Raw genomic sequence first — 22,361 nt, 5'->3', positions numbered from 1 at the left:
TAGTTCATTAAAGTTTATTTATTGGGAAGCGTACTCAATGAGCGTACTTTATTTCCACCATGTATAAGATCAGAAAAAAGGACAGAAGACCCGGATTCATGTTATCTTTGTCTAGACGGCAATGGCGGCCTGATGCGCATTTCAGTTAGGATGCTTATATCTATCTCTCTCGGATCGTGTTTCAAGCGTCAATGCGTCTTAAAATATTATTAAAATTCTTATTTTAACTCTTTAAAAATATATTTCAGCATGATGTTTCTGGCATTATTATGGATAATATATCATAGTTACATAATATTACTAGATATTACTATATTTCTTTTACTATATTCCTTTTTGCTGATATTAGCATCTATTGCCCATCTATGTATTCTTAAGTCCATGACCTTCTTAGGTTCCGAGTTCCGAAATTTTTCGTATACATCATACGTATCTATGACAATTTAAAAACATGGCTACCATGTGAAAAATGGATTGGTTGGTTTGTACTGTTTGCATGCTGTAAACAACTTTCTATTTAGTTTGTTACGCTAGCTTTGTATCTCGCATCGTCGACAGACGAATCGTCAATTTGCAGATACGTTCCTAATGTACCGGATCTGAATCCAAGGGACCCATTAAGAAGGCCAAATAATTCTCGGGAGTGAAAGCCGCGCCAATTCGCAATAGCACAGATTCTGTTTCCCACGAACGATTAATATTCTATTCATTTCTATTATCTGGAAAAACTTGCTGCAAAATCGAGGTATGCTATAAATTTGTGCAAAATCTCTTCCAACCTTAATAACATTGTCAGCTTCTTAATTAAGATCATTAATTTTATATATATATATATATATATATATATATATATATATATATATATATATATATATATATATATACATATACATATACATATATAGATATATATATCTGTATTGCAGATGCAATTAAGAGGATTCTAAGAACTAGAATGTGAAGATTTAGCTTCATTATTTGCAAAAATATTGATCTCTGATAAACATCCTCATGGATACTGCAGATTTTAATACTATTGTACATCATCCAAGAACCATTATCCACTTGGATGTTGACTGCTTTTATGCTCAGGTAGAGATGCTTAGACATCCACAATATGAAGGAAAACCACTAGGTGTTCAACAAAAGAGTATAGTAGTCACCAGTAATTATTTGGCAAGAGAACATGGAATAAAAAAATGTATGCTGGTACAAGAAGCTTTGCGTCTATGTCCAGAACTGGTCTTGGTAAATGGTGAAGATTTGACACATTATCGTCATTATTCAACTAAGGTATTTGAAATTCTGCATCGGTTTACGCCATTAGTGGAAAGACTGGGCTTTGATGATTTTTTCCTTGAAATAACATCAACAGTGGAGAAACAGCTCAACCCTCAGAATGATTCAGAGTTTGATATAAACAGTTTGCATGCTGACGAAGAGCTAAAGGAATCTGATAGTAAGATATTTGGGCCATCGGAAGAGGAATGTCCATGCAGTTGTCATACACGCTTGATGATTGGCTCCAAGATAGCGGCTGAAATAAGGAATCGTATTTATGAAGAACTACATCTTACTTGTAGCGCTGGAATAGCACATAATAAGCTTCTAGCCAAATTGGCAGGATCGCTAAATAAACCAAATCAGCAGACATTGGTATTTCCATGTAGCGGTCCATTATTGCTTTCTGCAATAGGCTCTGTATCCAAGATACCTGGTGTTGGACAAAAAACTACGGAATTATTGTTATCGAATAACATAAAAACAGTGGATGATATACGCAAAATACCTCTGGAAAATCTGGAACTGAAAATTGGCATTGATTTAGCAAGAAGATTAAAAGATAATACAGAAGGGATTGACGAAACAGTGGTAAAACCATCTGGAAAACAGCAATCCATAGGTCTGGAGGATGGATTTAAAAGCGTCTCATTAGTAGCTGAGGTAGAGTCACGATTAGGCGCACTATTGAGGAGATTAACGGAGTTGGCGATGGAAGATGGTAGAATTCCTATTGCTATGAGAATAACAGTGCGGAAGCATGACTTGAATAAACCTACTTCTGGTAAGAGAGAGACCAGACAATGCCCGCTGCCGAAACATCTTTTACCGTCCACAAAAACTGGCATGTACGATCATAGTAAAATGTTGACACTCGCCATGAAGCTGTTTCATCGAATAATTGACGTTTCCAAGCCATTCCACTTAACATTGTTGGGAGTTGCATTTACTAAATTTGAGGAGAGATCATATGGCAGAAGCAGCATTACATCCTTTTTACGCAAACAGGTCGCCGTCCATTCCGTTTTAGATATCAGCTCTGAAGAAGGCATCGCAGAAGTGAATTTGGGATCACCGATGAGTATTAATCAAGACAGTAACGATAGCTCCGATCAGTCAGCGACAAGCTTGATGAACACTTCTGCGTCAAGTCTCCCGTGCTCACCAATTTCAAAATCGTCAGGCATAGCAACCAGTCAGATTGCAGAGGATGAGCTGCAGAACGAGGTGGAACCATTACCGAAGAAGACCAAGCTGGAAGTGTGGTTGAGCGGTCGTCGAGAGTCACCGAGTAACGAAATGGCTGATCTTAGACTAAGCCCGTCATCTCCCATGCAATTGTCGCCCACAGTGGATACTACGGTTTTCAGAACTCTGCCTATCGAGAGGAGGGATGTCACGCGTTCTTGGCCAACAACTAGTAAACCGAAACCAAACAATATACTTAAATATTTCATAGCCAATAAGTGACAGAGCTCTGTGACTTAGTATTGAATATCATTGCTCTTATGCGCTTGAATTGAACATTAAATGCCAGCACCAGGATGTGATTCTTAATTTTCAGTGCTCTTTGGGTGCTTTTTAAATTTTAAAATATGAAACAAAAAATGACATGTTACATAATATAGAGCTCTTATGCAAGTTTTCTATTCTAAATAACAACTTGAAGATGTAGCGCCCACAAATATTTGCAGAAGATCTATTATTTTGTTTTCTCAATAATAGAAAAAGAAAATTGTGCTATTAACATTAATTAAATCGGAAGGTATTGTGGTAATTGCAGTACAAAATAATTACTTCGAATATTTCTTATTTAATACTCAAACTTTATGCCTTTAAGTTTTGACATACAATTAAAAATCATTCCGTTTCAAATTTACATTTTTTTTTCTGACTGTTGTGTGCGTTTTATTTTCTTGATGAAAGTGCAGTTTCAGATCTTACACGACAAAAGATACCTGTGTTCAATTGCATTTAACATATAATTTCATTGGTTTTTTTTTTTTATATATAATATATATATACACAGGAATAAAAAAGTTTGTGTGTGATTAGCGAGAGCATATATGTAGCTTTTTAGTAATAGTTTGTTATTTTTTATTTTCGACAGCAACAATGAAAAGTATTGTGAGTACACATTTTGGGTTATTTTTAATTATAATTATTTTACTAATATTTTATCAGAAAATATGCTTCAAAAAGCTATTGTAAGTCATTCTTTAGTTTGTATTTATTCAATATTTTGTTTATATAATAATTGATAAACAAAATTTTTTTTAGGCAATAAACTATCAAGTATAAATTATATTTCAGAAAAATTTCAGTTTTTACAAGATTTTTGATTGCTACCATTGGTTTCATGTTATAAGAGGAGATAACTGTTTTAATTTGCTATTGTAATTTGCTCATGTAAGTACATGATTTTCATATAAATTTAATAAACATATTAAGACAATGTTTTTAATTAAGCAAAACTATTACGAAAAGAGTATACTAAGTATTTACCTAATTTATATAACAAGAAGTTAGAAAATGTATTTTAAAAATATCAAGAAAGAAAGACATATTACATATATATGCGCTTATCAATTCATATAAGTAAAATAAGGTGCTGACATTCGATGTTGTGACTCTCTCGATGGATAAGTAATTATATGAATTAACGTTCTAAAAAGAAAATTCTATTTTTAGTACTGTTATAAATGTTATCTCATAATTAAGGATCGAAATCGATATAATTTCAGTGAACTTAATTTTTTATACTGCAGTTACGCGAAAAACGTTTGTACAATCAACTGTCACATTTCTATTATTGCGAATAAAAACGGAAATTTTTGTGCAGTCTGCAGTATCGAAATTTGAAGTTCATAATCAATAAGAAATATCGTTTTCAATACCTGCTTGTATTATAATATACGCGTCGGATATCGAGCGAGAAACATGGCTGGAAAAAAATATTTGGTTATTCCCGTCAGGATTAATTACTGACGCGGAGCTTCATTAAAATATATAAATGTATACGTGTAATTATTCACATGCGCGCGCGCGCAAAAGAGATTTACTTGACAATCATAAAGTTTTGATGCCACTTTAGTATGGCACATGGTGATTCTCGCATGCATGTGTTTACACACACAGTTAAATATATATATATATATATATATATTAATGTATATCTAACAAACACACACACACATACATACATAAAAAACACACTCTTGTAAGCGCAAGACACAGAACGTCCACAATGAGAGCTGCGATTTTACTTTTCAGATACTTAAAGGATCCTTGTTGTATACGGGTGAACGGATCTACAGGTGATAAACCGAAACAATGTAGCTTTTGTATTTGCAAAACAAAATATTCATTAAGGTCGCATATATTGTTTAACAGAGCGAAAGAGAACAAGCGATATAGAAAATCTGCAAACGCGCAACAGCGGCTCTACGGAACTTTTCTATTTTTATTTATTTACAACATATATATATATATATACACATGAAATGGTGTTGTCTTTATTTTCAACTTCTGGTTGTGAATATATGCATATTTTATATAACTTGTTTAGGCGAGAATTATGCAGCGTTGCGAAACACCAAAAGATTGTCAACGTCAATGTCAAGATCCACATATATACCCACACAAACGCAAAACTTCGCGTTTGGAATAATAATATCGCTCCGTGAATATTTCAGGTATCTCAATTATACGACAAAGATGATGATTGACACTTTTAAATGACAACGCAACGCCGCGGCTCGCATTACTTCCGATTTATTTCAATAATAAAAATTAAAATTAAAAAAAAAATTAAAGTGTGCCGCTCTATTTATTCTCTATGGACCTATCTCCGATTTTTTGATTATATTTCCTGATAGACAAATTGTAGAACATTGCACAATATAATGACATTATAATTTTACAAAAATTTCTCAATTGCTAATTGTAAGATGAATTCTATAACGTAACAGTATTGGCAGAATAAAATTTTGTAAATAATTTATCAAAAATTAAAATTATATAAAATGTAAGTAAGCTTAGAGAGAATATTGTCAAAAAATATAATGTATTACAATAAGGTATATATAGTACATTACAGTAACAAAAATAAATGTATTAGAAAATAATCTATTTATACAAAACTAAATTAAAACAAATAGAGGTAAACGTTTTGGATCCGTTTTTAGGCCTTCTTATTCTCTCGCAAGGATGGTGTATTAATATAATGTTGAAATTGAAAAATAGTACAAATTTGAGAGAAAGTACAATAATGGCTGTTAAATTAATTTGACATAAGCTAAAAAACGTATGCTAGTGAAAAGAAATAAAGTGTGAAAATATAATAAAGGTCAATAGGAAAATTATTTGTAGTTTATAGGCCAGGAAATATATGAGAATAGTTGATAAATTTGATTATCAATTCTAATTGAATCCTGAAATTAAATTATGATTTATGGACAGTTAAATTTTATGTTGATATGATCAAAGTTTATAATATGACGTAAGTCATACTATACAATATAATATCTTTACTTATAAGATAGATTGTTTAAAATCATTCAAGATAGCCACATAGTTGGATAGTCGTTTATCGATCGGTTGCTGTCAAAAAACTGTGAGAACTTTTTATATATGTATACTGTGTCTCATGAAATCTTCGGAAGTTTATTTATTGTGTCAAAATATATTACCGGTAAATTTTACTGTGTTAGTCTGCAAATTTAAACTATTTTCTTGTTTTTTTTTATAAACAGCATTTCAGATATTAGTTTTTTATTATAAGAGAAAAAACTTTATCTAAAATTTCTATGTTTTCCCAACCAAAATCCTAAGTATATTTTAATTTATGATTGGTTATCACTGAATTATTAGTATTATGTCTATTAATGTGAAATCTGTGTTCTGAGATTTCAGTTTTTAACATTCTAGATGTTTGTCCCATAAGTTGCATTACAATTATTGCAATTGATCTTGTAAACCACATTATAGTCTGACATTTATTTGGAATGCTGTCTTTGTGGACCCTGATATATCTGTTTAATTTATTTAGACTGGAATAGGACAACTTAACGTTAATATCCTTAGTAATTTTTACGAATTGTTCGGTAACCAGATGGTAAATAAGGAACCGTGAAATAAGAAATATTCTCCCATGTGAAGTCCTTATTATTAGTTTTATCATTTTTATTAAATAAATATTTAATATTTAATTAATCAGTTTTATTCATAAAAAGATGACTAAAATTATTACCTAGTTGTAAAAAACAACGAATGTCATCGGGTATGTATCTACAGATGACAAATTGATAAACCATTTATCTTTGTGTTCCTTTAAATTCGAATTTTTGACATCAATAAATGAAGCAGGATCAATATTAACATAAATTATCCTTATTGCTATTTTTAGAGATCCCACAGGAAATATTAGTAAATAAAAAATTAAAGTGTTGTTGTGGTAACGAGTTAATATTAGTAGGGGACAAATTATGATAACAATAATATTGAACAGGTTTATGATTGTTATTGTAAGTAAAGATATTGTACAATATAGTGACTTTGATCATATCAACATAAAATTTAACTGTCCATAAATCATAATTTAATTCTAAAATTCAATTGGAATTTATAATCAAGTCACTACTCTCAATATACTTCCTGGCCTATAAACTATGAAGTATTTTCCTATTGATCTTTATTATATTTGAATTCTTTATTTCTTTTCACTATTAGTATCTCTTACCCATGTCAGTCTGTAACACTTTTTTCAATAAACAAATGGTCTACTATTTTCATTCTTTCTAAAAGGTCTACTGTTTCATTTTTTCTAAGAGATAGATTCGATAAAAAATTCAAATTTTTGTTGTCTAAGCATGATAACAATCATGCATTAAACTAAATAAATTATCAAAAAATTGACTAAATATTTTACACATATTTTAATTAAAATGAATTTTTATAAATAAATATATTTTATATTATAAATTTTATATTGTAAATATGTATATATATATATATATATATATATATATATATATTAGTAAAATGTATTTGTTTAGTCTGTTTGTCTATTTATATTTGTTTCTGCGAAAAATCATTTACGCTATAAAGTTAAAATTTGCATCGTAGTGGTAAAGTCGTGCATAAATTACGATTATGCATTTTAACAATGTGCATTTTACTTCTGTTCTGAGACCATGATAGCAACTATATCCGGTCATTAATTGTGGTTACTGACATATCGCCTTACCTATCACATTGCACGTGAGATACATCAGAGACCGAGTAGCTTCGGGATTTTTTTTATGGGCAGTATCTGACCTAAATTTAAATACCCAATGACATTTCCTTAATTGTTTCAGGTATATATAAGAACCAGTAGTAGACAAGTTAAATTGGCGTAAAAATTTTAAGCTTTGTGAAAAGTAAGATAAAATATTTGTGTTTAGGACTGATATTATTGTCTGCAAAAATGTTGCCGATACTCTGCATTTTGAGTATTGTTGTGATACATGAATTTCCAGGTAAGAATTTTTGTCAGTAAGTCATCGTTTATTAAAAAATTAAAGGTATAACATATATCTCATATTCCATTCATCATACAAAATTCTTTTCATTACACAAATATTTTACATAAAAATTTAATATTATATATGTTAAAATTATTTTATATCTCAGTAAATGATAAAGACATTTAATGGATATTTTTTTAAAAGGTGCTTCTTCAATGACCACGACTGAGTCATTCAATTTAATACCAAAAATCGTAGGCGGTACTTCTGCTGCTGAAGGGCAATATCCTTATCAAGCATCTCTTCGTTTCCAGAATCGACATTTCTGTGGTGGTTCTGTCATAGATAATCGATGGATCCTTACAGCTTCACATTGTTTAACAAGGTACGTGTCACTGCGGCTATAAAAAAGATATTTTATAAACATAATAATATTTTTATTTCAACAATATAATTAAGCAACAATTTTTACAAAAAAAAATATTTTTCCGTAAAAATTATAACGAAAAAAGCATATAATAAATCATCAAAAAACAGCAAATATTTTTTATTAACAATGCTAAAATTAACAATAAGATAAAAGTTCGTAACCAATGAGCTAATTCTTGTATACATATATATATAAATATGATTCTATATAATTTCATAATTTTTATTTAATTACAGTTTTAATGACACAGCTATCACTGTTGTATTGGGCACAAATACCCTGGATAAAGGTGGCGACGAGTATTCTTCGATCAAAAGATTCATACATCCCTTTTACAGTTCTCCTCTCGTCAGAAACGACATTGGATTAATCAAATTGGATAAAGACATCGTCTTTGGAGACAAAGTCAAACAGATTGCTTTACCCACTGAAAACTTCGAGAAATCGAATTATCCGGCGATTCTGTCCGGCTGGGGTACAACCAGTGTAAGTATGTACATAAAGCTTTAATTATGTGTCATATGTGTCATATGTTATGGAACAAAACTCATAACGTATAAAAAAACATTTTTAATATATGTATACATATATGTCAGTTTATGTATATGGACAAATATATTTATATAACGCTATTTGATTACTATATAATATTTTTCACAATTTTGAGATCTTAATATGCATTATATTCGTTGATTTATCAATGAATTAATTACGTTCATTTTAATAATGATTATTTTATGTGAACCATTTATCAGTATCCTGGAAAAGTGCCAAATGAATTGCAGCATATCCAACTCATGGTCATTAATCAAAAACAATGCTTAAACACTAACTTTCGCGTCACCAACAACAATATCTGTACCCTTAACAAAAAGGACGAGGGTGCTTGTCATGTAAGTATATTCTCTAATTTAATTAAAGTATTCCGGAAAGCAGGAATGTTTTCAATAATAAAAAATAAAGTGTATATTTTTTTCACAAACATTAACAAGATTATAATCTTACCAAAAAGCTTTGAATACTTAATCGAAAAACTTATTTCACAAAACTGTATTTTATAAACCTATATTTTTAAAAAGCAAAAATTTTTTTACATATATATAAATATGTACATAAAATTATAAGAAGCTAAAGAAAGAATGTGTAAAAATAACATGTATATTGTTCTATTTAAAAAAACAATAAATTTATTTTATACATTATATAAAATATAGGGTGACTCTGGCGGTCCTTTAGTAGCAGATAATGAACAAATCGGCGTGGTATCATGGGGAGTACCTTGCGCTAAAGGACATCCAGATGTATTTACACGAGTCCACTCCTACACGAATTGGATCAAACAGCATCTGAAGGAAGATTAAATTCTGTATAAGCGATGTAAATAAACACTAAGTTAACTTTACTAATTGTAAGTTGACAATTAAGAAAATAAGCACAGATGATAATTTTGAACTGATTTTCATTTATAAGATTGTAAGTAATTAGCTATCAAATAACAAAGTTGATGATAACTGTATTTTACTCAAATAAGTTTACTTCTGATACAGCGTTTACGATACTTGTTAAAATGACTCTTGCGCATTATCTATTCATATCATATGTATATAATAAATAAATGAATGTAAGCATATAATTTTTACATTATTTAACACCGTTTGAAGCGTATTTGACAAAAATAATGTAAATGACAAATAGAATTTTATTTAAAATTACGGAAAAACATTTTATTTAACAAATTAAATAAAAATTTTACGTAAATAATGAGTAATTTTGTCGGCTGAAGCGATATCTGATATTTGAGGAACAGTGTCGGAAACTGGCTAAAGTCTATATTACTTTGCAGCTGCCTGCTAGAGAGACTAAACAAACGTGCTACATTGCCTGTATTGCGCAAAATCATTCTTATTTTAATTCCTTAATCTGAAACCGCAACAACTCCCATTCTAATGGCTGGAGTGACATTAAATAACTGATTTAATAGATTGAAAAAATAAATGTCATGTTTGATAATAAAAATATTATAGAATTCAAATTATATTAATAATTTTAAATTAAATAATAATAAAATAGAATAATATTAAATATTTCTAGACTAATAGAATTTTTAATTAAAAAAATTGATTTTTTGAAATATGAAAGTTATAATGTTATATATATATACATATATAAAACTCGAATATGTAAAACAAAGACACAGCGATTGCCGTAAATTACTTTGCTAAATTTATTTGTTTCTTTTACATTACATGATCATCACGTACACATGATATTAGTAAAGTGACTAAATAACGCGTGGAAATGAAGCATGAATTCATGATGCACATGTCAAATGCTAGTACATGACTAACAACATGATCTAGATTTTGCAATTACACATAATTGATATTAGCATAATTCCAACAATAGCAGATATTATGTCATATATTAAGTAGAATTAATTCTTTTAGTTGTGCATACTATATTTTGTATATCAAGTATTTATCAAGGATATTCGCAGTAATATGATAAATTTAATTGCCATCTGTGTTCCATCTTCTACAAGAAATTTGGAAAAAAGAACTATAATCGTCATCAAATATTATTTTAATAGAAATTTATTCGACACAAAATTTGTTTTAACTACTATCGAATAATTTCTTTTATAATTTTCGCGGAATGTTATTAAAACAAGAAAGATTATATGAAAAAGATTAATCGTTATGTTTATTCGTTCAACGAAGAGATTTATAAAATATCATTCCTCACTAGCGTGCAAATCATGCGCTGTTTCTTGCCGATTAACGATCGCCGAATTTAAGGAACTAGCGCGAAGTCCTGGTCGAAGAGATTTCGGTCAAGCTCCTAATGACCCACTTTCAGCGGCGCATGCTCGACGTTCATCACAGATGTTTACTCCAAAGGTGAAAACGTCGCAGCACGTAGTTAGGGCAGCAGGTGGTGACTTTTCGCGAATGGAATAAAGTTGAGAAAAAAAAAGAGAAGTGCGCGAAACAATTCGGTCGATCGTTTTACAGAAGCAAGAGCGCAATAATGAAGAAGTAGAACAACAGTGAAGAAGATTGATGTGCAATCGGACACTGTGCCGTGTTCTTGAAATCTTAAGGATCTAGACTTAATAAAGATGCAAATCGTTAGAACAGTTCGATCGAATACCACCGTGTGTCTACTTGTGATTGATTGTCATCGATGCCCCTCGGCCGCTACAAATGGTCGGCTTAAAAAACGTTCGCGTTCGTCCTCGGAGTTTAAAAGACAATCATCCGTTGCGGGATTCTTTTTGCTGGACTGAGATAGTTTCTGGCCAGGTAACTTGACGGAGATATTCCCACGAAATCTGTAATTGCCTATCATCTCTGAAAATACAGCTTGACGAAAATTATACGCGCTTACAAATTCATTAATGTCATTATATGTGTTGAAAAATTGCTGTCACAGGCCATTATAATTATATTAAATGCAAATTAGATAATCTCGCTGTTGCGTATAATTACTTTTAAAAATATGTTTATTATTGTAAACAAATGATAAACAATTGCTTGTAATTTTTTCCCTTAAATTCTCGCTAGAAAATCCCTCTCTTGCGTAAACTTTTATTTCTATCTAAAATGAGCGCTAAATCAGCTGATCAGGATACGGAAGGACTGTTGTATTTCCTGCACCATTGCCGATTCCGAACATTATAGATACATTATAGGATGTCATCTTGATTGAAGTCGAATAAATCGCGCGTCGAGTGACCCAAATAATATGACGCGCGCGCGTGCGCGCAACCCGCACCCCCGAGGGTGTGTTTTCATCCCCGCCTTGTTTTCTCAGTCCGCGCGGAGAGCCTTCTCTTTTTCCCTCTTTCTCTCGCCGTCATCGTCGACGTCGTGGTAACCGTCTTGCAGTGCGAACCACGACAGCTGGTGCCGTGACACCTGCTGCAGCATCGTGAGATCGATATCCGTTCGTTCTTGTACCTTCTCAAAACGAATTCCGCGATCATGTCCCCGACGGAAAGGCGCCCGCTGTAACTTTCGTCGATACGACGTACCTCCCTCGTCGTGTATTGTCGCCGTGTGATGTAGCGAGAGGAGAGACCGTCCTTGCGAGATATCTGCAACGGCGTCCTTCGACTTCCTTTTGGCAAATTCGCCGAAACCTGCAAGTGTTGTAAATTTTGTGTGTCTGTTTTGTGTAATTCTGCAGTGTTTGCGTAAAAGATGTTTTGGTTTCTTTATTTTGGACGGAATAGACGCGTGTCGTAATTTATAGATGACATGCGCGCGAAGTTGTGTTGAATATTTTCGAGGGCCAACGAGTGATGAATTTCTAAAAAATTGTACAAGTTGTGAAGATTCTTAATTTATTTAACAATCTCTCTCTAATTATAAACGAAGCAAGTATTTCACTTATATAAACAAATAAATAAATTTCCGTATTTCGTATTATATGCTTTAGAGCTTTACACATACGTTTTATTTTAAATAACAAATTGAGAAATTAACGCGGTGCCAACGGTTTATGAGGGATCTATCTCGCATTAATACATAATATGTTTATCAGTTTATTAACCCCCAGCCAGAATTTATAAACAATTTAGGAATTAATATTTTGACAAGTGACATCTTTCACGCGTTGGACGAAAACAAAAATATTTCAAATTTAAGTGCCATTAAATATTAATTCCTAAATTGTTCATAAATTCTAGGGGTTAATAAACCGATAAAAACATGTATCAACGCGAGATAGGTAATCCCTCATGAAACATTGACATCGCGTTGATATGGTTTCTCAATTTACGACGTGATCTTTCCATTCGTCACTGTGTTTATCAAAACTGTTTTTTACGCACATATGTGGTATCTACCTCAAGGAGATTTGAAAGCTAGGATGAGAGAGAGAGAGAGAGAGAGAGAGAGAGAGAGAGAGAGAGAGAGAGTTTCTTTACGCGCGAAATAATAATAAATGTAATCACACATATACTCATATAAAAAAAATCCCTACGTCACAATACACTATTTTATTAATTACTCGATGATTCTCTAAACTGTGATAAAGCGCATTAAAATACTTGATACTTTTTTTCTTGGTATTTATCGGAATATTTTTAAACCACTCGGATAAATATAGTGTCAGCTGATCGATACAAACAATACTGCTTCTCGTGAGACCAAGTTTAACACAAATTTTATTTTGCATAACAGACAAGTGGATATCGAAATACCAAAGAGAAAATCACTACACCGAACATTATTCATAAATAAGGAGCGAATGTAAATGAAAAACATCATGACTATGTAAGATCATTCTTGAACTGGGAACAACCATCCCTCCGAATCATACTTGTAAAAGTAATCAGAAACTTGCCATCAAAGGAAGCTTAATGAGCTGCTGCCCTTTCATGTGAGTATATTTCATATATCTCATACTTATTATTTCTTTATGTGTGTGTATATGCAGTGCATATCTAATTATTATAAATTATTTAAATTATATAAAATATATATAAATTACATAAATAAAATTTCTGTTTATGTTAGTTTGTAAAAGCTATCCTTTAAAATAAATATATTTTTCAATAAATTTATATATAAATAATAAACAATTTCAAAAAAGAAAAACCGAAGGAGAAGAAAGAGAGAAATAATTTCAAGAAAATGCATTTATGTTGATTAATATAGTCTAGTTTAAAAAATGTCGAATGAAAGAAATTGTTGCGTACGATTCCCCGACACGCACATATATACATATACTCACTTATACATACTCGATTATAACATCCACAAACACAGTACAAATATGCCGGTCGCTGCACCTTTCGGGACGACTGCGCAGTAGGAGAATTCACAATTCACGGGTCTGCACGACCGTGTAACACGCGTATTCTTTATGCCGGTCACAGTGTGCGTGTGTATGTCTATATCTCTCCCACGCTCTCCTCCGCGATTCAACCTCGCACTCTTTGACAGCAACTGTCCCTCTCGCACTATCGGCGCCACGGCATCGCGACTAATCTTCAGGGCCGTACGACATCATTCCAAAGAAAGTTCTTTCACAACAATCCTTAATTGTAAATCTAGATTTTTTTAAAAGACTAAAAATTATAAAATGTCGATACTCTGTTTTAGAATATGCAACTTTATTCCTGTTAATATATAAATACCTATCTTGTTCGACATGATTCTAATTAAATTTTGTTTTCATATATTCCTTTCTTCAATTTATCAGATTCAATATTCGTAAAATAATTCAAGACCCTTTTACTCCGTCTCTGAAAGACATTTAAAATAAACGATCATTAAATCGTAACGTCAGAGATGACGTATGTGTGTCTGTATATATACATATATATATATATACTTTATTCAATGATATATAATGTATAATATAATACATAATAATACATGAATCTTTGGATGCGCTAACAGGCGCTACGGTACTGCGTCAGATCAGCCGCGGGCGACGAACGTGCGCAGCTGTCTGTAGTCTGTATTCTGTATTCTGTATGCGAACGTGAGTCGAGTCCGCTGTGGTCCGCTGCGCTCCGCAGCTGATGCGGCTCACCGCGTCGTGCGTCGTGTCTCGCGTGTATCGTGTTTACGTGTTTACGTGTATTTCGTCTGCAGAAGAAAGGAAAGCGGCGGAAGAAAAAAATGCGCCGCGTCGAAATTCATTGTCCCCGAGTTGTCGTTGCCCGCGATCTTGACCCCGCGATCGACGTCGTGCACGCGCGATAAGAATTCCCGAAGGAAGAAAGGAAGGAAGCTTTGGAGGGTTTTCTCGAGGGGAAAAAAAAAAAAACGGTCGCTAAAGAAATATAAATACGCGGTGAAATGCGGTGCGCGAGGTATACGTACATCGCTCGCTCTCTCTCTTTCCCTCTCTCTCTCTCTTTCCCTGCGGGCATCCGGACAATGAGTCGTAAGGAGCGAAGATAGACAAAGGGTCGCCGGACCGCCGAGCGTCCCGGCGCAGTTTACATACGTTTATGCTGCACCGGGGACTCCGAAACACATCGCGTGCCATGCGACCGTCGAGCGTACAAGACGCGTTTCATCAGTCACGTTTATGACGAGGGTTTGCTTATCCGCGAGGTCGATCCGGGGTTGTTGTTTATCGCGATTTGACAGCAGCGTTGTGTTTTCCTCCGCGACTCCTGTCTCTCTTGCGTACGTCCAGCGAGAGTGACTCTCGTGATAATATTGGCGTGATGTGCTTTAGTCTCGGGATTCTCCAGAATTTCCACGAGGAGGATCTCTGTAGAACGATTATAATAGGGTGCACATAAAACGGATGATTGGAACGCATAGAGCGACGATCATAGAATATAGCCATTATGGAGGCATTGCGTTTAGCTATACAGTGAGTGTCCTTTTTTGGCAGATGCACCCCGTAGTAGTAGTTCGTGTTTTTCTATTTTTTATTACGAAATGTGATTAATCACAAATAGATATCGAGAAAGGCAATTTGTATACGTAAAGTTATTTAAGTGGATTTTTGTTTTAGCTTTTTGTCTTTGCAGCAAGAATTTGTAGAATTTTAAATATAACAAAAAACTATAATTTATATATATATATATATATATATATATATATATATATATATATATATATATTATTTAATTAAGATTATTCATTTCTTAATTTACTATTTTTCATAATTTTAATTTAATGTCCTCTACAAATGTATCCTGTCATAATTTTTTGTTATGCGAAACATGATATATCAGAAATTAGTGTTGTAAAATTACTCTACAATTTGTAAGTTTAAAGAAACTTTTAGTTTAACTCTCTTATCTTAGACAGAATTACTTCAAAATTTCAGATAACAAAGTACAAATAAGTATAGTTATTGTATAAGTAAGTTTTATATTAAGCAAATTATTTATTATAATGTTTGAATTATTTATATTTTAAATTCTTTTTATATATGAATCTCTCTCTCTATAGATATATTATATTGTGTATATATGCAGTATAGATTTATCTATATACAAAAAGAATTTAAAAAATAAATAATTCAAGCATCATAATGAATAATTTGCTTAACAATACTTATATTTTATTTGAAATTTTTAAGTATTTCTGATAAAAAAGCTAAACTAAAAGATAACAAGGTATAAATAAATTATAGTTCTTTAACAAACTGTACAGAGTGATTTTATATTCTGTTTTATATATATATACTATTATTATTAAATATTTATTTAATATTTTTTAATATACATTTTACTAGTGATTACATTAAATTTGTTCTTATTTTTTGCAGGACGCGGCTTGGGGAGAGGATGGTCAGCATGAGCTCTATGCTCGTAGAGACAGTCAGTATAAATTATGAAGATTTTAATGAGAGTTTTTTAACATGCGGCACCTGTCTCTGTGTTTACGATGGCAGCGAGCATACACCTAAATTATTACCATGTTCACACACGGTATGATTATATGTTAAATAGAATGTAATTTATACATGTATATTACATATCTAATTTGTATTTATACATACGATAATCTCATATCTATATTTATTATAGGTATGTCTACATTGTTTAACAAGGATTGCTGCATCTCAAACACGAGAGACAGGAGCATTTAGATGTCCCATTTGTAGAGAATTAATAACAATTCCTCGTGGAGGGGTACCTGCACTGCCTCCGAGCTTTCTTGTAAACCAACTGCTGGACCTTATGTCTCGACAAAGACGAGAGGTATAGTTGACTGAAATATTAAAAGATAAAATCTCTTTTTTACATATATCTTTATTTATATCTTTTTTTATAATATCAATAAAATCTCAATATTATTACATCTTATTCTCTATTGCAGGTCATTCCAAAGTGTTCAGTTCACATAAATCAGGAATTATTATTTTGCGAAACATGTGATACAGTATTCTGTACGGTATGTACCAGTGGGACACATGCAGGAACGTCACCGGGATGTACAGAACACACAATCATCCCCTTTAGTATCGCGATAAAAAGGATGTCTGAGATACTGCTTTATAAAGCTAACGAGTGTATATCCAAGGTGAAAACTAATTTCTCTCTTTTTTTTTTTTATTCATAAGTATTATATTTGTGTCTTGCGTGCGATTTTATTATACTCTATGCTTACTAATAGAAAGTATATATAATTAATATCTAAATTATTACATCGAAATATATATTTAAAAAATCATATTTATATTTGTAAAAGGATATCTTGCTTATTTTATAACTCACAGTATTTTAAAAACTAACTTTATAATCAATTATAACTAGTGAAATAATACTGTCAAAATTTTATGTATGGTACCACGTTTTCGTACGCCAAGATGCTTACAAATAAACTAAACAATGGAGGATTATTATTATATTATGTAACATGAAACGTGGCTTAATTATTGAATTAAGAGTTACATCTTTTAGTTAACACAGGCACAAGACTCTGTAAGCACGGAACTACAGCGTTTGGAAGCCTCCACGGAAAGATGCCTAAACGCGGTTGATACAGAATTCGCGGATATCATTGCGAAAATAGAAAAACGTCGAACGGAATTGCAAGCCGCCGTAAACGCCGCTGCTCGCGATAAGAAGCACGTACTCGAGGAACAACATTCTCTCATCGAGGCGGAGAAAACCAAAGTGGAGAGAGAATGTGAAGGATTGCAGTATCAGGTAGAGAATAAAAACGCTTTTTTTATAGTATCATTTTTTTTGTGTACCATTTTACAATAATGATTCTATTTAAAGGTCGAGGTCCGAAATATTACTCAGCGTATTAATAGCCTATCGGATCAGCTCGACGCGGCGACCGCTCTCAGTGAACCCAAGGAAAATGCTTTCATCACGTTCGAATTTAATCATAACGATGCTATTTCTCACTTGGAACAAGCACTAAGCAACTTGGGACGAGTACGTTCTAGTACAACATTGCCAGGTAATTGATTAAATATAATAAAGTATTTGCCTTAAAATATTCGTTCGTTAAAACACATCTTGTTTCAAGCTAACACTATTTAAAACAATGTAAAAATAATCTCCAATCTATCATTGTTATAATATTTAATTATAAAGACGAAACGTCACGCAAAATTAATTTTCTATATTAATATATAATACATTCTGTGTTAGGTTTATGCCGAGCTAGATTGAAAGACTTAGCGATAGCGAAATTACAAACAACCGTTATAGTCGAAACGGTGGATTATCATGGCCATCCTCGAAATGTCGGTGGTGATCTCGTCAGTGCTGAGTTGACGCTCGCAGATAACATACACGTGGAAAATCAGAGTGCTTCCATCGAGACAGAAGTAAAAGATCTGGAGAACGGAACCTACGAGGTTCATTTTCGGCCACCGACCGCGAGTCGATACGTTTTAAAGATATCTGTATTCGAACGACCCATAAAAGATTACCCGCTTTTTTTCGACGCAACCGAACATAACGAAGCTATTAAGATATACGGAAGACGTGGTAATGGAAAGGACGAGTTTCATCAGCCAGTCTCAGTTGCAGTGGACGAAGAAATGATTTATATTTTAGATACTGGAAATTCTCGCATTAAGGTTTGTTTAGCAATATACAAGGAATACGATATATAATAGGAGTTGATTTTTCCAATTTTTCTATCACTTTAGGTACTCAATTGTGATTTGGAATTTCAAAGGCATATAAATAATGAAGGTTTAGAAGGCCGTAGTTGTACAGGAATAGATATTTCTCAACAAGGTCTCGTAGTTGTAAATTGGCGGACGCGGAAGATCACGGAAATGACTTCGTTAGGTGATACGATCCGATCCTTCTCGCATAATGCATTTCAAGTTAGTAGTTTCTACTACATGTTTCATCACTAAAAACAATTAATAATATTTATAAACTTCTTAATTAATTGTTATGCTTTTGTCTTCCAGGAACCTATAGATATTGCTGTGGATAAGAATTACGGGCATATACTTGTCGCTGACAACGGTCAAAGCTGTGTGTTCGTATTTGACTCAGACGGCAAGATACTATTCCAGGTAAATTTTTGTTCAAGTACATTTACTAATAATTGCAAATTGTCTCGTATGGTTCTCATATAATTATCACGAAACTTTAATAGGTCGGTAAGAGAGGCACGTTTAAACTAATCAGTTCTGTGACTGTCGGTCCTGCTGGTGAGATTCTAGTTGCCGACAGTAGAATTCAAGTATTTTCCGCAAAGGGAGATTTCTCTGAGGAAATATATTCTGAAGGCAAAGGTAAGTTCCAGTATGTGTTTGATACGGTGATTCGTTTATAATAGTATTTAAAATCTCTCTAAAAATTTAATACTTTGGGGATATGAAGGGGGTATTAAAATAAAGATATTTTAACGCGATAAAATTAAAGATGTGTCCGATTTGTGTGTATAACAGGAAAGGGTACCTATGGAGGAATAGCCGTGGATGCGGATGGCAAAATAATTGGCACCCGTACAGACAAGGGTCGTAGTATAATACAAGTAATGAAGCTAGGTGGAGGTAACATTTTAACCGAAATTGACTCGCATAGCTCGAAATTGCGACGTCCGTCAGGCATAGCCGTGTTGCCGGATAATCATCTAGTAGTAGTGGATTTGGGCAATGATTGTATAAAAAAGTACAGATACTGGTAGAAAGTTGTTGTCTATTTGAGTATCAAAATTCACAAACCGCAGGAAGAAAGTTCGTTACGAAGAGATACCAAATGTCAATCTAATTTAGGATTATTTATTCAGATTTTTCTGTGAAACTTATAACTATAACATTATCTGTCATGACAAAAAAAAGTATGCCTATGTTTTTATAGAAAAAATTTTATATATAATTTATAAATTAAAAGCTAAAACGCGTGTAAAGTGAAATAATGTTAAAAAGGAAGCATCGCTATTTTACCTTGATTTTTTTTTGTAATATGTTTTGTAAAAAATCGCATAATATCTTACAATTTATACTTTGCTTTTATAAACTTTTTTTTTTAATATTTAATATTACTTTCTTTTTTGTTTCCTGTGCAAATGCGGGAATACAAAGTTTTCACTGTGCATAAAATAAAGTCAGGCGAAATGCTCAGTACTTATTATATGTGTATATCTTTCCTATGTATTTTTTACTAGATTTTAAATCATTGCGATTAATATTTGATTGTTTGAGAATGTGTAACAATTTTGTTGCTGATTAATCTAGATACATCCGTAGATGATGGTCCTCTCTCAGTTTTGTCAAATTAAAATTGATTATTCATTGTTCTGCCTATCAAACACACGCCTACATATAATGATTGCAATTGTAATAGACCATATACTAAAAGCAATAAACACAAATAATAAATAGTTTAATAGAAACTATCTAAGGCTAATCTAAGATAATATTGCATTGAGAGGGCATCAATTCGTCCTCGATGGACTATATAAACCAATTAATGAAAAAAAACAGAATTAAAGAAATAGATTTCTTAAATTAAATAAATAGTTTTATTTCTGATAAAATTTTAATATATTTACAAATGTGGCTGACTTAATGCTTAAATGTTTTTCAACTTATATTTTTACGACAGGACTAGTTTTCTCGTTCTTTATCAAATAAAGATATTTTATAATTAATCATAAATATATAGTTATGTAATATGAATTCAATTATTCAATCTAAACAATTTCTATACTCAATTGATTCAACAAGAAGATTCATTATCTACGGATGTGTAATGTTATTGTATAAAAATTATATATATACACACACATACACACTGCCGTTCCATGTTATTTTACATCTTCGTCACGATAGAATACGGAGTTGTATCGTTATACAAGTTTTTGCATTACATAAAATCAGTCACATACGTGTGAAGAAATTATGTAAGGCCATAGTTTTGAGATTGTAAAAATTTTTGTTAAATTGCAAACATTTTTATTGATTAAAATCGTAGGCATTTTTATTAATGTCTACGATAATTTTATGTGATTTTTTAATCACAGTTATTTTTTTCCTCGTATTTATTATTACATTTAATTTATATATCGTGTTTCTTATATCACATATTTATTAATTTATACTTCGTGAAAAAGCTGGTTTTTATTTTCTTAAATTCTATTTTTTTCGATTTTATTTTATTTTTAAATCTTTCTACAGCATTTTCATTTTACAGAATAACACGCAAAGTTCCTTGTCCTTAATAAATAAGAGACTTGGGTTTCTCGGTACTACATGAATTTTTTAACTAAATAAAGCGTAAATTATATAATTAATGTAAGATAATTGTAGGCACACACAAATAATTAGAAATATATTAAGAATTGTACATATATTTTTTCAGTATTATATAAATTTTGATAGAATTGGCATCATGGTTATTTATCTAGAGAAATAAATGGTTTATTTATCTAGAGGTTTTCTAAACTTCGTATAAAACACGCATGATTATTTTGATAAATGGCGCATGTTTCTGAAGGCCTACAAAATCATTCACCATAATTAAATTATTCGCTGTTGAAAAGACGCTACATCCAGATTTTTGCAAGTTTTAATGCGCAAATAATTTTTCCCTTATTGTTGAAAAAATGTTTTATTTATATATATATATATATATATATATATATATATATATATATATATATGTAATGTGTGTATATATTATTTAAATTCAATCAAACTAAATATAAATCAGGAAGGACTAGCAAAAAAATATAAATGAGACTTATTACGTCGCGCAATTTGCTTTTCTATCTAGAAATATTTAATTTAATGCCCGTTTGAAGACTATGGTTGTATTCGACGAAATATTATCATATAATGTGTATCTACTTATTCTTTGATACTTATTTCTTGACTGAGAGTGATATAAACTTACACATATACATACGCGGCTCATGATGTCTACTTCTGTAACCCCGGAAAGAATTTTCTCACGCAATATATACTATAACTTTATCAACACAATCAATTTTTAATATTTGTAATCTTAATATATTTATATGCCATTTTTATATGACTCATGTACTTGCATGTTCTAGAATTATTCGTCAGCTGTGTGAAAAGGGCGGATGCACTTGAAAATTTTAAAATACTTTTAATTTTTATAGATAGATTTCTTAAATATCTTTTTTTAATTATATATAAAATGATTTTTGAATTCTAAGTGCTTAAAGAAACATGTTTTACGTTATAAAAATGACGTTAGA

At 31.6% G+C, this 22,361-nt stretch overlaps 3 protein-coding genes across 17 annotated transcripts; all 3 read left to right on the top strand.

Moving 5' to 3' along the window:
* The first annotated feature begins 382 nt into the window (after positions 1–382).
* Positions 383–5,091, top strand: Poli (DNA polymerase iota). Of its 7 annotated transcripts, none has more exons than XM_072911299.1 (4): positions 383–477; positions 578–745; positions 927–3,690; positions 4,555–5,091. In XM_072911299.1, exon 3 carries the CDS (start codon positions 1,012–1,014, stop codon positions 2,749–2,751), a length of 1,740 nt encoding a protein of 579 aa, XP_072767400.1. In that variant the 5' UTR covers positions 383–477; positions 578–745; positions 927–1,011; the 3' UTR covers positions 2,752–3,690; positions 4,555–5,091. The 7 variants fall into 7 exon arrangements, with proteins under 7 accessions (XP_072767400.1, XP_072767396.1, XP_072767399.1 ...); XM_072911295.1 differs by having other exon boundaries at positions 559–745; XM_072911298.1 differs by having other exon boundaries at positions 383–481.
* Positions 5,092–5,757: 666 nt separating this feature from the next.
* On the top strand, positions 5,758–9,689 carry LOC140676346 (chymotrypsin-1-like). 3 transcript variants are annotated; one of them, XM_072911300.1, is made up of 6 exons: positions 5,758–5,974; positions 7,728–7,802; positions 7,995–8,175; positions 8,457–8,706; positions 8,976–9,113; positions 9,435–9,689. In XM_072911300.1, the coding sequence occupies exons 1-6, from the start codon at positions 5,914–5,916 to the stop codon at positions 9,579–9,581; spliced, it is 852 nt and encodes a 283-aa protein (XP_072767401.1). In that variant the 5' UTR covers positions 5,758–5,913; the 3' UTR covers positions 9,582–9,689. The 3 variants fall into 3 exon arrangements, with proteins under 3 accessions (XP_072767401.1, XP_072767403.1, XP_072767402.1); XM_072911302.1 differs by having other exon boundaries at positions 5,970–5,988; XM_072911301.1 differs by lacking the exon at positions 5,758–5,974 and adding an exon at positions 7,480–7,640.
* Positions 9,690–11,386: 1,697 nt separating this feature from the next.
* On the top strand, positions 11,387–22,124 carry LOC140663253 (tripartite motif-containing protein 2). Of its 7 annotated transcripts, none has more exons than XM_072887282.1 (12): positions 11,387–11,525; positions 13,410–13,608; positions 16,474–16,636; positions 16,736–16,909; positions 17,028–17,231; positions 17,612–17,860; positions 17,936–18,122; positions 18,317–18,750; positions 18,823–19,005; positions 19,096–19,203; positions 19,287–19,425; positions 19,582–22,124. In XM_072887282.1, exons 2-12 carry the CDS (start codon positions 13,589–13,591, stop codon positions 19,818–19,820), a joined length of 2,100 nt encoding a protein of 699 aa, XP_072743383.1. In that variant the 5' UTR covers positions 11,387–11,525; positions 13,410–13,588; the 3' UTR covers positions 19,821–22,124. The 7 variants fall into 7 exon arrangements, with proteins under 7 accessions (XP_072743383.1, XP_072743381.1, XP_072743382.1 ...); XM_072887280.1 differs by lacking the exon at positions 11,387–11,525 and adding an exon at positions 12,246–12,375; XM_072887281.1 differs by lacking the exon at positions 11,387–11,525 and adding an exon at positions 12,258–12,372.
* The last annotated feature ends 237 nt before the right edge of the window (positions 22,125–22,361 follow it).

This window comes from Anoplolepis gracilipes, chromosome 2 (assembly GCF_047496725.1).
Source record: "Anoplolepis gracilipes chromosome 2, ASM4749672v1, whole genome shotgun sequence".
Lineage (NCBI taxonomy): Eukaryota > Metazoa > Arthropoda > Insecta > Hymenoptera > Formicidae > Anoplolepis > Anoplolepis gracilipes.
The sequence above is the reverse complement of the archived record's forward strand: the minus strand, read 5'-3'. Positions and strand labels throughout refer to the sequence as shown.